The 16454-nt window shown below is 45.3% G+C and overlaps 1 protein-coding gene across 1 annotated transcript; it reads left to right on the plus strand.

Moving 5' to 3' along the window:
* The first annotated feature begins 842 nt into the window (after positions 1-842).
* RAB1A (RAB1A, member RAS oncogene family) lies at positions 843-15660 on the plus strand. The gene is given in 10 exon segments (XM_075706793.1): positions 843-890; positions 893-1045; positions 1047-1124; positions 1127-1171; positions 1174-1259; positions 8368-8440; positions 10678-10773; positions 12247-12342; positions 13395-13526; positions 13810-15660. Coding segments are annotated over 10 exon segments (1005 nt in total). The 3' UTR covers positions 14008-15660.
* Positions 15661-16454: the final 794 nt, after the last annotated feature.

A 16454-nucleotide genomic window follows, 5' to 3' on the forward strand; every position in this document is an offset into this window, starting at 1 on the left:
AAATGTGACTAATTAATTCTCATTAAGTGCTTTTGATAAAAGATGCAATGGCAGTGCGAAAAGGGATTGTTACTTATGAATGCACGCGGAGAAAAGAGGTCTTAACTCCTACGGGCGCCCTGTTCTGCTACAGATGTCGTCGCGCTGCCAGCCACCCCTGTTGTTCCTATTTTTATCACAATGCCTCCATTTTTACCCCTCACCCGACGCGAAGGTAAATGGTAAAACAAGCAGCAGGGCGGGCTGCCCCCCTGCATCTCCCTGCGCTCGCAGGCCCGGCCTCCTTTCGCAGGGGACATCTTGGTGACCCTCTCCCGCTCGGGCCTGCCGCGCTCGTCCCGCCGAACAAACCCAAAGGCCTCTGTGAAGCACTTTAAGCCCCGATCGGTAACGGGGATGCCAGACACCCGCGACGGGGCCGGGCACCTCCTCTCGCGTCGCCCGTGCTGAGAGCGGAGGAAACGCAACCAACGGGAAAAACAAAGCCCTGGCTGGGCCACACCGGGGGGGGCATCGGTCCCAGGCGGGAGGGAGGCCTGGGCGCGGCCCCTCGCGGCCGGGGCGGCCCCTTCCCCGCAGGCCGGGCCCCGCCGCGACCCCCAGCCGCTGCCGCCCGGCCGGGGCGACCGGACCCCCCCGCCGCCACCACCGCCCGCCGGGGGGCGCCCTGCCCCGCCCCGCCCGCCGGGGCCCCGCCCCTCTCCTGCCCGCGCGGTGACTCGTCCGAGCTGCCACGTCTTCCCGCTGACGTCACCGCGAGCCGGCTCCTCCCCAGCCAATCGGCAGCGCCGCCCGCCGCGCCGAGCCGACGGGGCCGAGGGAAGAAAGGCCGGCCGGGGCGCATGCGCCGGCGCCGCCGCGGGGGCCGCCGGGAAAGCGAGTCCCCGGGCCCAGGGCGCGGCCGCCCGGCGGCGCGGGTCGACAGCGGCGGGGCGGACTCGCTTTCCCGGCGTGCCCCGCCACCGCCCCCCGGCCATGTAAGCGCTGCTCGGCGAGAGGCCGCCCCGTTTCCTGGTTGGGCTCTGGCAGCCATTTTGGGCTGAGGAGCGAGCGCGGAGGCCGCGGAGCGGGCAGGGCGCCGGCGGAGGGGCAGGCCGAGCCGAGCGCCGGGCGAAGGCGGCAGCCGTTGGACGACTGCATCCGCGGAGCGCCCGCCTCGGCGGCGGGAGGTGCCAGGCCGCGACAGCCCCCCCTCAGAGCGCGCTCGCCGTCCCTCGGGCCGCGGGCCCCACGGACATGTCCAGCATGAATCCCGAATAGTGAGTGCGGGCCGGGGGAGGGCCTCGCCGCGGCCCCGGGCCCCGCTGCCCCGCGCCGGGGGCGCCGCCATCGGCAGGCCGCGGGGTGGGGGGGGGCAGGCCGCCGGCGGGCCTGGCCCCGGGGGGTGGGGGGGGCGGGAGCGGAGGGCCGAGCCTTCTGAGGGCCCTTCGGCGGCCCCTCGCCTGCCCCCGGTCACGCAGGGAGCCGTGCGGCGGCGGCGGGCAGGCGTTAGGCCTGCTGGTGCCGTCCCGGGGGCTGGCTTATGGGCACCGGGCGGGCGGGGGGGGACGGGGACACGGGCAGCCGCATTGGGGGGCCATGAAAAGTTAATGATGTCCCCGCTGTAATCCGGCGTGATGGGCCCGGCCATCCGGGTGGCTCCGGCATCCCGCCTCCTTCCCCGGGAGTGCCGGCGGCGGCGAAGTAAGTATGGGCGCAGCTGACGGCGATTTTTCCGGATCTCGGAAATGCGCATCGGAGCCCAGGCTGCCACAAGTGACAGGGGGGAAACCAGCTCTTTGTGAAAGCCGATCTTCCTGGCCGGTTGCTGCTGGCAGCTTAGTAGTCAGAGGTCCACCCTTCACTTTAGCTGCAAGTCATGTGTGTGTCACATGGTTCTTGCAAAACACTTCTTGCCTATGTAGATTTTGCAACGCTGTGACTTGATAATGAAATGCTCTTGGGGCTGTCTTGAGCTGAAATAGCACTTGCCTAGAAAACCTGGTGATGGCACAGTTGTGTTTTTTGGGTTTTCTGTTTTTTTTTTTTTTTCCCCAGAGGGTCGTTGTACCTCGTTGTGTGAATGTGGCCTTTTTCTCTAATTGGCCTGCTCGAGAGTAAGGATGTCTGAGCTCTCTGGTCAATAGTTGTTTGTATCCTGGCAACTGTAAGAGCAGTGGCTTGCCCACCAGGATGTTGGGGATGATAAACCTTGGTTTGCTCCTGGCTTTTTTGAGTGACTAAGAGGAGAGACTTGGGATTAGCTTAAAAAGCACTTTAAAAACCAAGTACTGCACTCTCAATACTTCAGTGTTGAAGAGTGTTTTTAGGATTCTTTCACTGACGCTGGCTTTGCTGGCACTCCAGTTTGGGATGATGAAGCCACTGTGCCCTCTAATGTAACTGAAGTGGTTATGGTATTGAAATGCACGTGTGGTGTGACATTACTGCTCTAGATACCCATTGTGTGTGTTCATGGATGATGCTTCTAACAACTTTTGTCCTCAAAGCATGCTTTTCCACACAGCTGAGGCTACCGACTTGCATGGCTGTGGCTGTTGTGCTCTCTGCTTAGGCAGCATGGTTGCAAGCACTCTGGGCCCATTAAGATCACCTGAAGAGCAAATGGGAGTAGAAGGCAAAGCAGTCATCAGGTAGTGTGAGGGAGTTGGTGAAAACTAGGAAATACAGCCAGGAACTCAAGTTATATTTTGGCAGAATTAATAATGAGCTTGCTCCTGTGGCTTTGGAGAACACCAAAACAGTAGCTGGAGGTAGTGGGTGAAAGACCAACAAATTGTTGGTGCCTCTGTGGTTGTAATGGCTCTCAGAATTAAACTCAAATTTACCTTGCAGACTGGTGGGTTTTGTAGTGAAAAACTGTCTGCAAAGTGTTCAGCTGCTAATGCTGTCTGCGCAGAAACAGGTTGAAGGGTACTCTTTCCATGAATTTTTTGCCTTTCCTGAGCCTCTTGGCTTTCTAGACTCTGATGCAGAGAGTAGTTCCCCGCAATGAGATACTGAGTGCTGCTATGAGGGTGGGGGAAATGTTTTGAGGGAGACTCATTCTCAGTGAAGAGTGCTCATTCCCGGTGGTGAGGACAGCTGAGTTCTTGAAAGTGAAACAAAGAGGAAAAGCTGTATCTTAAGATTAATTTGTAGTATTAAATTGGTACTTTCTGATAGGGTTGTGTCTGCAGGATGAGGATAGGAAATGGGAAGGGTGTGGTGAGATGGACAGAAAATATCTGTCACTGTAATATGTATACTTGGATCAATGTTACACTAGGAATAAAATTTAGGGGATTATGACATCATTCCTTCTAGTTACCTGTAACAGATACAGACGTCCATTTGTCCTTTTAGAAGTGCCTTGCCTATAATGTAACACATTCTTGCTTCCTTATCCCAGCTTCAGATCAGGCTGTAGCCCCAAATCCTCACTCCTGGGTGTGCCAGAACTCTGAGGTCAGTAGGATAGCTAGTTAAAGTTTATTGATAAAAAGAGCTGCTGCCTTCAATTTTTCTATTAAAGTTACAGGATTAGGAGCTGCTGGTGCAAGGGTTTGAAGAGTGTCTGTGTGCTTCTGAGAGCTTCCTTGAAACTTCAGGGCTGTGGGACAGTCTAGTGGACCAGTTTGCTTTTTCATTTAAGTAAAGGAGCTGAAGAGGGAAGAATGAGATATTAGTCCTAGCATTTGGAAGCCAAATTCTCAAAACACCTGCCCACCTAGCACTGGGATGTATTCCTTCTGTGTTCCTCCCCCTCTTACGGTGTTTAAATGAGCAAAATGTCAATATTGCCTCTGTTGTGACTAGATCATGTCAGGTTCGGCATTTCCTACCCCTTTTGCAAGTTGCATGTAGTAGGCTGTCTAGCATAAACACACTAGTGGGTGAACTAACAGCCAAGTGGTATCAGGAATTAATCTTGATCAGTGCTCTATAGTGTCTGAATCTTGTTCTAGATACCTTCTTCAAGGGGAGATGAGGAAATTAAGTGCTTTTTTGGAGTAAATCTGGGGGTTTTGCATTCTTCGGAAGTGCTAGAGAATACCTGGGGTGGGGGTCAGTCTTGTGTGATGGTGTTCAGTAGATGATAATTGCGTGATAGCTTCTGGGTTGCTGGAATCATCTGAAATCATTTGTGTTCTAACCTTCCTAAACAGCAATCTGCGATGCAAAGTGGCATTATGTCTTCTGGATGCTGTTTACTTAAGCAGTGTGTAATCAGAGTGACAGTCATGCTCCTCTTCAAAATTTTTCGGGTGGTAGAACAAAGACTGGGGATTTGAGGCTGCTGTGAGTACCTGTTTACTGTAAACTTGCAGCTGACATCAGTGATTAAAGCTGATTCCAGCAGATTTTCCTTGTTGGAGACTGATGACTACCTAGTCTTGTCTGTTTGGGCATAAAACCTTCCTTGCATTTAAAAAATCCCCACATGTCTACCTGTATGAACAACAGTATCTTAGTAGCCCACAGGTCCCTTGTTCCATACAGCTTTGGCCAGGTCTGTCCTCAACTTGACTTCCTGGTCTTATGCTGAACTTGCTGCCTATTGCATGGAAACAGCATCTAACAGGAGGGTGCTGGTGTCTGCTCAAAAATTTCAGGGTTGTTTTGAAGGTGCCTTTTTTTGCAGGAGGCAATTAAACTTAGCATATCTATCCTTTATCTCTTTGGCAAGAGGAAGTTACCATATCCTCTTCCTGATGGGGAGGATTTGAAAGCTTCACTCTTACTGACAGTACCTGCCTGCCTTGCTGCACATATTCCTCCAGTGTGCTCTCTCTTACTGGTGCCAAGAATGACTTGCTTATATAAATGCTGAGAAATAGTTGAATGATAAATCTGAATTCACACTATCTCCAAGTAGTGTGGAGAAGGCTATGCTGCATAGCTTGGCCTGCTTTATGAAGGCTCCCTAAACTGGAAGAGCTGATGAGTTAAGTCTTCAGGTTTGAAGAGCAGAATTCAGTGGCTTCAGAAACAGTTGTGGGGCCCTTGAGGAGCAAATCCCAAATTTAACCTGCATAGCTTGTTGGACACGCTGCTACAGTTGAACCTGTTAACACAAGTATTCTATCAGTGTAGTTCAGTCTAGAAATAGATTTCTGCAAATTCATGTAGCTTGTTTTCATTTTTATTTGATTTAAACTGTTGCGGTACCCTGAGAGCTGTCCCTAGCATCACACCATGTGTAACGGACTGTGCATTTGGTTCTCGGAGGCCCCTATATAGGCACCTGCTGTATTCTAGAAGGTCCTAAAGCAACTGTACCTAGAAAGGAAGGCACTATATCATTGGAATATGGAATGATTTTACTTTTTTAAAACCTAAATAGCAAGGTTCTACTTAAAATCCCTCTGATTGATGCAGGTCTAAGTGTCAGTCTTGCTTATCTGGCAAAACTAGGTTTTTGTGACACAACACCCATTTCTAAGGTCAGACGGAGCTAACTCAGTAAAGGCAGTTTCCAACCATGCTGCAGCCTGACTGGCCCTGGCCCTGATTTTGGTGAGAGTAAGGCAGGTGGCTTAAGTCACTGTATGATGCTGTGGTTGTCACTTGCTTTGGAAATACTGAAGCCCAAAGTGAGGGAAGGTCTTAATAGCAAAGATGTCAAAACCTGTATTTAGGGCTCCTGGGTTCTTGTTGCTTTAACTTACTTAACAGTAGCATTGTGTATAAACTATTATAATTTTTGTTTGCTTCTGAACAGTAAAAGACTTAATAGCAGGGTAGATCTGGTTGGGAGCTGCTCTTAGCACTAAGAGTAACAGGGAAAGACAAGTCCCTTGATGTTTGGGGGCTGGAAGGACCTGAATTCCCCTTGGAAGCAAGGGGAGCCTCTGAAGTGAACCTTTCAGACTCACAGCTGAAGCCTTACCTATACCAGGAAGGAATTAATTTTTTCTACTAATTTTAGTGAAGACAATATAGTGGTAATACTCATGTGTTACCATTCTTAAGAGGATTATAACATGCTGCAAGCTCTAATACTTTCAAGTGTATTAGTGCTTACTGTAAGTAATAATTTAACTTCAGTATTGCTGAAGATTCCGCTTTTGCAGAGAACTGAACAACTGAAACTTCCTGCTGAAGTAGGAAGGAGCTGTTTGAAGGCTGAGGCAATTGTGGCTTCAGTTTATGCATAATCCTGGGGAAGGAGGAATAGGTTGGACAGTGGTCCAAGTCTCAGAGCAGTTGTACTTTACCTTGGTCTCCAGATTACATTGAGTTTCTCTGCTGCTCTTGGAACTAAATTATTAGTGGGGGTAAGAAGTTTTAAATGTTTCTTGCTACAGTTGCTGTCAGGTAGTCCCTTGCCTCAGTTCCTGGGTGATGGTGGTGGTTGAGAAGCAGCAGAGCTGGGTAGCTGAGGGGGAGTGTAACACTAGTCAATACTGTCCACCTCAGTGATTGTTAGGCTTAAAACACTTTTTTTTTTTTTGTGATAAACCACAACTGTGCATCCTCAACCACTAGCTTGTCAGTGTGGCGGTGGTGTTTTGGCAAGTGGAGCTACACAGAACAAGAAACTGTTTTGTATTTTTGATGCACACAAGGGGGGCAGTGCTCAGGACTCCAGGTTGTGAGAAGGGATTTTGGTGTCGCCTTATGGGCAGGCCCAAGCTTCAACAAACATGTATTTTGTCCATGATCACCAGTGTAAGGGTATGAGCAGTAATAATGCTTCTGGTCAGTAATAAAGCTTCAGCTAGCTTGAAGCTGTTAAAATATGTGGGTTGTGATGTAATGTAACTTATCTCCCCTGAACAGTTTGGGTTAATAACTGTCCTTCTACTAAAACTGTCTTGCCTTGTATTAGTACATGACTTGACAGGTGGAGCAGTGAGTTCTGTGACCGTAAACTGCTAGATATCCTTTGACTTTCATTTTTTTTTTAAATAGCTTGAGTGCTTTTAGCTTTAAGCTTTGGGGGAAGGTTGCATTTTCAAGGATCAGCTTATTAGTTGCTACTTTTACCACTTCTGACTTCTCTCTAGCCTTGAGAGAAGTGCTGTGGAAACATGAAGGTTTCAGCTGAGCATGTTCTTGCAGCCTGGGACCAGCCAAGATGACAGTCATTTGGGCACTTGAGCAGAGGGGTGGTGAAAAGCTGAGCAGTTGACAATCTGCTTGGCTGTTACCAGCTGGGGACAGATGAACTTTCCTGGCTGGATTCCTGCCAGAGTCATTGGTGGTGTTGGGGAATAATAGGTGGGGACAGTTGACTTCTCAGTTCAAGTGGGCATAGAAATATGTCTGTTGTAAACTCTTGTGGTTAAATGAGAACAGGACTTAATCCTGGACACTACAGGGCTGAAGAGTTGTAAACCTAGAATGGGTTAGTGTAGTATTTACAAAGCAAAATAACTTCTGTAAGTGGTGGCTTGTTGCTTTTTTCTCTGCTACTTGATCTCTAGTATTAAACTGCCCCATTAGTCTTAAGACTAACAGCAAATCTAATGTTCTGCCAACAATGAAATCTTCACTGCTCTTTGAAGTATAAGACCAGGTTGGTCACTGGTGATGCTGCACTTGTTCCCTTAATGTTGGGAGGACTCAACCTTAAGCAAAAAAAGAATTGTCACCTCTTCCAGTGTGACTTGAGAATTACTAATATCACACCTGACATCCTCTAGAGAATGAATGTATTCTCATCTGGCAGTGGTTTCAGCTTTATTTTAATTCCTGAAAGGCAAGTGGAGTATATGGTCACTGTCAGCTGTTAATAGTCTGTCGTGGAAGGTGAATGTTCATTTTGCTGTAGCAGGCCCCTAAACTTAGTGTTCATTGTTTGTATATTTAAATTGCATATTGTGCTGTTGGATTCTGATGGAGCTTAAATTTGGGTAACTTAAACTGGGGAAAGAATTGGCTGCTTTTAGCCAGCTATGTGGTATTTGTGAAGCCGGGCAGTGGAATCAAGCCTTTGACTTTAAAGATGATATGAAGGTAATGGCTGCAGTGGACAGCAGGCTGTTATTACCATCTCTGTGTTACTTGAGTCACTCAACCAAACAATGAGGCTTGCACTTAATTGCAAAGCATGGTTTTAATCTTAGCTAGACCACAAAGGGCTGAAGTAGGACTGTGTTAGTCTTGGGGACAGTCTCACTAATACCCCCAGAGTAACTTCCTAGGAAAGCACGGTTCTACACAAAAATGCTGTGTTCAGAGCACCTACCTCACACTTCTCTTACCAAGTAAATTAAGTAAATTGTGAGAGTGTCTAAACTGGGTGGAGAAGCTTGGAGTTGTGACTTCCCTAGTAGTGAATTAATTTCCCTTCTCAAACATCATAATATACTAGCTATAAGGAACTTGGTTCTAGATAGTGTTTTTCATTAAGTGACTTAATTTTTTTTCTTTCTGCAGTGACTATTTATTCAAGCTACTTCTGATTGGAGACTCCGGTGTTGGGAAATCTTGCCTTCTACTTAGGTTTGCAGTAAGTGATCATGCTTGAAAACTTTATGTAAAAAAGCTACCAGGTACTTAGCAAGAACTTCTTGGCTACAAGAACTACTTGAAAGGACTGATGTCTGTCAAGTCTGGTATACCAAGGAATAATTAAAATGTTGCAAAACCCTTCTGTCTTCTGCATTTGTTTCTAGCTGATGTAACTGAGTAATACAGAAAAAAATAATATTGAGAATATGCCCAGTTAAGTTTAATTCTCATTTTCCTGTTACTTGAGAGCAAGATACCTTAATTTAACTTCCATCATTACACTAGTGGTAGAACACTGAAGATGGAAGAACATGCTTGAATTCTGGTGTGTGTGTGCCTTCAGGCATGAAGAGTACAAATGTGTCAGGGCAAGACCTTGATCAGTTGCTACTTGATCTGAATATTTTCAGCAAGATGAAGTTTGATGTCTTCATTGAAAAGGCCTACCAATTGCTTAGCCAGAGGGAGAAGTAGTTTAAATAATACAGTAGGAATAACAAGACCTTATGCTGCTTTTAGTGTATGAGTGTATAATAAATGTTAAAACTGCTGGTGGGCTGCTGTGGCTGAAATTTGATGCAAGAAGCTCTAGTTTTTCTGTCAATGTCGAAAGTTAAAATGGGTTTGACAGCTCCAAGTAGAAGAAGCTGGAGTCCAGTGAACTCCTTATCTATGTCTATGCCAAAGTGCAGCTTTATGTTGCCATGGGAGGAAAGGGAGGGAGAATATGGGGCATTAGTTTAGAAACTGGAGTTTGATACTAGTGCAAGATGATGGCAGCAGTTTCACAGCCTAAACAGCTGCTCTAGTCACCTCTGGCAAGAGTCTGTTGTGTTTCATGTTATTAATATGAAATGGTGGAACAGTGGTCTGGTGCGTGCACATAGCATCACCTCAGTTAAAGCTATTGCAACCACTGTTTGTGCAGTATTAGGACAGGGGGACACTAAAACCAGTATGAACTCTAGAAAGATGTAACCTGCTCTGCTCACAGAACTGGAGGCAGTGGGTTGGAAGTGACACCAAGGCTGGAGCAGTACTCCCAGATCAGTCTAGCCTGCTTTTCTTGCAGATACTTTTGAATTAATTTTGGCTTCATGTAAATAATCCAGCTTTTCTTTTTTGATAGCCAGCTTAAGTTTGTGCTATGTTATCTGGTGTCTCTTCAACTAAGTAGCTTTTTCCTTTAGAAATTTGACTTTAACTGAGCTATTTTACCCTGACATAAAGAATTACTGCGGCATTCACTTACCTGTGTGCTTCTTGCTGTAGGTTAAACAGCATCAGGCTTTTCAAACATACCCTTTTGAGCGTTGAAATGTTAAGGAAATAAATGTCATGTCATTCTAAAAGGCTTAATGCCTTATTCTTACTTGCATGTGTTCCCTCAGGCGGATGTATTACCTAAGGTGTCTTCCATTCACCACCAAAGAAATCCCTTACTTTTGTGATAGCTGTTGGTTGCATAAAGACTTTTGTGGTATATTTTACATGAAGTTCTATCCTACTGGTACTTTGGGAATAGAAACTTCCTTCATGCTGCCAAGCTAACAAGCACTAGAAGGTAGCAAAGACTGATCCAGTGCTTCCTGTGTGCCTCATGGCCTGCTGGAGACTGCAGTCAGGTCCATGCAAGCTGCTAAACCAGTGCTGCGTTTTCCTTCCTGTGTTTACACAGACTGCAGAGCAGAGGGCTTAACACAAGTACCCAAGCTGTAACTCTAAACTGCCTTAGCAACCAGCTGTGGCAGCAGAGGATCTGAAATCCAGATGTGGAGTGTGACTGAGGCAAAGCCTCTGACTTGTTGCAGGTAGCTGCTGTGTAATACAGATGAAAAAACATCAAAGGAGAATAAAAATCTGAGGCATTTTAATAACTGTAATGGTTATTCTAAGTAGCTCTTCAATCTGCCAACATGAGCAAGGTCTGTTTTCTAAACTACAGTTCAAAAGGACTTAACGCTACAGAAAAGAGGCTTTTTGACTAGTTTTTGGAACATAAATCTTGTTGTTTGAGGTGTGTTTTAAAAGAGTAAAGAGTTTTAAAGAGTTTTTGAAGAGTAAATACTCAGTGAAAACACCCAGCTACCTACTGGCTTTTGCCATAAATGATCAGACTGTTTTTGCTAGGGAATTAAGTACCTCTGCCTGCCTGGTGTCTGCCTGTTGCATAATTAAGTAGGTGACTGCAGAAGAGGTGCAGCTGGTTTGACTTATGTTCACTCTTTCTCCCAGGATGACACGTACACAGAAAGTTACATCAGCACGATTGGTGTGGACTTCAAAATCAGAACTATAGAACTAGATGGGAAAACAATCAAGCTTCAGATAGTAAGTAGTATTTCTCAACTCCTGGGTACTTTAATCTGTTGAAGTACAGAATTACATTCATAATTATTGGTAGTTATCTTTGTACTTTAATCATTAAAATATAAGCGATTATCTTCCCTGTTACAAGAGGCTAGGTGGTTTTTTCAAGATTACAAGACTTCCCATGACTTTTCCTTTAAGAAGGATGCTTGTCAAGGCTGTCTGCCTGAAAGAGGAAATGACCTGTTACAAATTTATTTTCCTGGGAAGAGGAGAAAGATTAAGTATTTACAAGGCACTGTGAGCTGAGGAAGGGTAGAATCCTGGGCTGGAGTGCTCTCATATCAAAACTGGTGTACTTCTGCAGTATTTAGCAAGGATTTGTGTAAGTGCAAGAATATCACATAGTTGTCCAAGATGCCTGAATTCTACAGCAGCTGTTAATAGCAGACTGCTCTGCCTAGTGCTGGAAACTCTGCTTTTGTTGACCTGGATGGAAAAATTGACACAAAGGCTTGTAACAGGGAGTGTTTTCTGGTTATGTGTTTGGCCTTTCACTTGGAATAAGCAGAAGAAGAGACTTGGCAGTTCTTTCCTCTAATCTTGAAGCACTCTAAAAGGGTGACTGGTGTAATGAAATCTAATATCTGTGCAAGGTCACACAATCCTTGTCAGCCACTGCTTCCAGCTCGAGCAGAGGCTCTCAGGACTTGAAGGCAATGACTCAGGGATTCCAGGCCGTGTTGTGGAGCGGGAGCCCAGTTTACACCCAGAAGCCTGAGTCTGAGTCTCCAGACTCTAATGTTGCTGTCCTGAGTCCAGAGCAGCCCACCAGGAATGTTCTTGCTACTGAAATCTGTCTGTGAGTGACTATTTTTAATATGCAGTGAGCCCTATTCTTGACATGGCTCTAGGGAGAGAAATGTTTGGGTAAGTGCTGTTCCTGTCCTGGTGGGGAGGTCAAGCACCTAATGTTTCTCCTTAACTCTCCCAGCAGGAGAAAGGAACCAGGTTTGGTTTGAGTTGTTGCACTTCATCCTCTGAAGAGGATGTTGCCTTTAAATACCTTTGGAGCTCCTGTTGAGGAAGGAAGTTGAAGGCAGTGGTCATGATAGAGACCCACATCTCTCTGGTCTTATTCCTAACGGGTTTTCAAGCCTTGGCTCATGTTCTTCTGACCACTGAATCATGGCTTCTCCATGGGTCAAAACTGCTTCATGTTTTCCTCGGATCTCTTACCTACACTTGTCCAAAACCAAATAAATGAACACTTCTGGAAAAGTACCTACTGAAGTGTAATCCTTCTCGGTTAAAATATCTTGATCGTCTGAGATCCAATTTGATGCATACAGTTTCAGAGCAACTCCTGTAGCTGTGACTTGGGTTATATGCTTGTAGTTGGATGGCTGATCAGCTGAGCTATGTTTCTAGAAGCTAATGTGTAGCACTGGTACAGTGACATTGCAGTAACTGATCCTATTATTTGTCTTGTAGTGGGACACGGCAGGACAGGAGAGGTTTCGAACTATCACTTCCAGTTACTATAGAGGCGCTCATGGCATCATAGTTGTGTATGATGTTACAGATCAGGTAAGTGTTAAACCTGTGCCTGGAGAGTTTCTCCAGGTGGAATACACTGGGCTGATAAGTAAATAAAACTGGGAATTTAACAACTTGGCACTTCTTAAGGAGACAGTGACCATGTTCTTCAGGCTGCATGAGGTTTTATCAAGCCAAATCTATGTGTTAGTCTCCGGTTTGGGGCTAAACACAGAAATAAAAGGAGCAGTGGGATCTGTGGCTCTAAAGCAATTGTATCTTAGGCTTATCCTAAAACTTGCTGGGCAGGTAATGGATTGTTCTGTGTAAATACTCCTCACCCTGCCTTTGGTAGCAGGAAGTCCGAGTTACTGATGGAAGTTGTTGAAAGATTTCTGAATGTGTTTGAACTTTGGTCTACAATAAAAACTGGCATTTGAAACAGAAAATTGTCAGCATGTGCACAGGAGACAACCGAGCCAGTGTTTTCTGTGAAAGAATCTCTGAGGATTACTGGTGTGCAGTTGTCCTGTTTGAAGGGCTCTTAGGAAGTGTAGAGTTTCTGGAATTAATAGCAATTGAACCCGATTGTTCTTTTTCTAACTTGAATATCAGTTCAGCATGGCAGTTCTGCATTTCTGGAGTCAAAGGTTGTTCCAGCATTTCTACAACAATGTGGTTGGCACCTAATACCTGCTGCTTTGTAAATGCCTGGGAGTCTTCTGGTTTCAGCTGTGTGCCATGTCTTTTATCTCTTCTACGGGAGGAGGAGGAGGAGGAAGAGTCCTACATGGTAGAAGTTCTTGACTATTGAAGATACAGAGCAGGGAAATATAATGGGGGGGAGTGCAGCAAGGGAGGAAGGGCTGATTGTGTAGGGTGTGGAGCATGGACTGAGGAGCTGTATAGACCCTGTGTTGACTTGCTTGTCCCGAGGCAATCGGGAGTAGTGTAGCATTGAAGTGTAGCGTCCTCTCTCTTGTGGTTGTGAATCACATTGATAAGTGAAGTACACAGCTTCATATTCTTTCCCAGTCATTACTGAACAGTGCTGAACTGTCCTCTCTGTTAAGGGTCTTGCTTACAGTTCTCTTATCTCCTAGGAGTCTTTCAATAATGTAAAACAGTGGCTGCAGGAGATAGACCGTTATGCCAGTGAAAACGTCAACAAGTTGTTGGTGGGGAACAAATGTGATCTGACCACAAAGAAAGTAGTAGACTATACAACAGCAAAGGTATGTTGATATCAATGCGTATTTGCTTTGGTTGAGCACCTAGACTGGATCGTAATGTGCTTGAGTAAGCTCTAGTGCAGGGAAGTGTGTTGGTATGGAGATGTCAAGGTGCTGTAAATGCAAGCAGTTTAATGACCCCTTGCAGCACAAGTCATCATCACGCTGGAGTCTGGGAGTGGGGCGGTGGTCTAGGAACTTGTGGCTTATCCAGAATTGCACCAGGAAACAAGGTGAGGTATGAATCAGTGTATGAGCTTACTGTTCACTGTTTCTTGATTTGCAGGAATTTGCAGATTCTCTTGGAATTCCATTTTTGGAAACCAGTGCAAAGAATGCCACAAATGTAGAACAGTCTTTCATGACCATGGCTGCTGAGATTAAAAAACGAATGGGTCCGGGAGCGACAGCTGGTGGTGCAGAGAAGTCCAATGTTAAAATTCAGAGCACTCCAGTCAAGCAGTCTAGTGGAGGTTGCTGCTAAAACTTGCCTCCCCCCTTTTGTCTCACAACAATGAATTTGCAATCTGAACCCAAGTGAAAAAAAAAAATTGCCTGAATTGTACTGTATGTAGCTGCACTACAACAGATTCTTACCGTCTCCACAAAGGTCAGAGATTGTAAATGGTCAATACTGACTTTTTTTATTCCCTTGACTCAAGACAGCTAACTTCATTTTCAGAACTGTTTTAAACCTTTGTGTGCTGGTTTATAAACGTGTAATCCTTGTTGCTTTTCCTGATACCAGACTGTTTCCTGTGGTTGGTTAGGATGTATTTTTGTTTTGATGTTTCTATTGGCATGTTTAGATGTCAGGTTTAGTCTTCTGAAGATGAAGTTTAGCCATTTTGTATCAATCAGCACAATGGTGTCTGTCACTTTCCATACATAAAATTTAGTAAGATATATATGTAACATCTGATTTGGTAGTTCCTTCTTGTAGAATTATAAATGGAAAGATCACACTATCTGATGAATAGTTTCTTCATACTCTGCATATAATTTGTGGCTGCAGACTATTGTAATTTGTTGCACAATATGTAACAAAACTGAAGAAATGTTTAATAAATATTGTACTTATTGGAAGTAATATCAAACTGTATGGTGATAAATATTGTCTTAATTTGTATGGCTAAGGGGGAAATCAGGCTTGCATTGTGCACAAAACATATCTGTGTGCAGCCATGGCTCTCAGACCTTCTAGTAGAGCGGAGACCTTCCCTGTAACTAGAACTAGTGACCTTGGCCCAGGAAACTTGAGTTGTCATGGTGCTTAAGGCACGTATGCTGTACCAGAAACACCCAGCCAATGTTCATGGAGGCATAATGCACTCTGAATGTACAACAGTTCCCTAACTTAGTCTCGGAACTTAATTTATTTCTCAAGGACTTGATTTAGGGAATTCCTGTCCGCTTTGCGTAGTAGGGGAGAGAACGGCACATCTCCCTAACATGAATGACTTCAACGTAACCTTGAGGTGGTATAACTTTCTACCAGTATATTATGTCTTTTCTATATACTGTTAATTCCATCCTCTTTTAATCAATATTCTTCTGACTTAGTGCAACAGCTTAGCTTCTCTTCTGTTATGCATAGAGGCATCAGAAGGATGAAATGGGGACAGCGAAGCCCCACAACAGACTGTTGCTCAAAGTAGGCGCTATCTCAAATGATGATTTGGAACTAACCAGCAGCCAAGAGGTTTTGGACAGTGTGTGATTCTTTGTACAGAGCTAATCAAATCATTAGTGCCTGATGTCTAGCTAAAAGCCACAGGAAAGCTAGCCTATAACACTTCCTATACATGTAAAATTGTTCAGCTTTATCTAAACTCAGATGTTCAGCCTATTCTGTAAATAGTCTCATGTTTGAAAGACCATGTAACATTCCCCTAGTAGTAAATACACCCTGTGATAGTAAAAAATATAGCCTAGGTATGTTGTGAGGTATAAACTAAAATTGGTGCAGAATATCCTTTTTTTTTTGGGGGGGGGGGGGGGGTGACTTTGGCTAACAGCTTTCTTCAACATAGTTGCATCAATCAACAGGCAATTGTAATACATGAAGTATTGTTATGGTTAAGTTGAACTCTTCCACTTGAGACCTTCACAATAAAGTGATGTGCTTTCTATTAGAGATGTGCTTGTTGGTATAATTCATTATATAAATGTGACTTGCTCCTCCCTGGGAGCAGTAGGAGTAGCGAGTGCTGCTAAGATCAGGAAGTGAACCAAGAAGGAGGTGTGTTGAGGGTAAAACATCTTCCCTGCAGAGAAGTGCACAAATGAACTTAAATGTCAAGATGCCTGCTACATACTATCCAAAACAATGTTAATATATACAGTAATAAAAGCATTGCAAAACCAACTTGGGCTACACCAGTTGTTTGGTGGTGGTTTTTTTTTTTCCCCCCCCTTGTAAGTCATTACTGTGTTACTGGGCTGGTGCTGTGAAATGCTAGAGCCTGTGGTTGTCAGGCTGGAGGTGTGGGGAAGAGGGTAGAGCAGGCCTAAAAAATCCCAGACAAGGGCACTGTAGTCTCTTACCTGTGCCCTGAAATATTAAATACCTTTGACATAATGGGTCAGCCTTAAGACTTGCAAGTGGTAGCAGACAAGCAGCAGTAGCTGGTCCTTGCATGTAACTCGCACCCTGCCCTGCTATAACTTTGTTCAAGCGTTACCCTGAAGGCCCACAGGTATGGGACCTGGTGTTGGCAAAGGCGGTGAGACCAGTCTTGCTGCAACCATTTGCTCGAGGCTTTTTGTTGAACTTAGGCTGAGCTATGAATTGTCACCTGCAACTTGGCAATAAAAAACTTGCCCTTTAAGCTGAGGAGGTAGAAGATGGGCGAGTATCAAAAAAAAAGCCCACAAAACTCAGTTAATTATTTGTCATTTGTAACTGCTTCGGTTTAACTAGGCTTTCAC

Source organism: Pelecanus crispus, chromosome 3 (assembly GCF_030463565.1).
Source record: "Pelecanus crispus isolate bPelCri1 chromosome 3, bPelCri1.pri, whole genome shotgun sequence".
NCBI classification, from domain to species: Eukaryota; Metazoa; Chordata; class Aves; order Pelecaniformes; family Pelecanidae; genus Pelecanus; species Pelecanus crispus.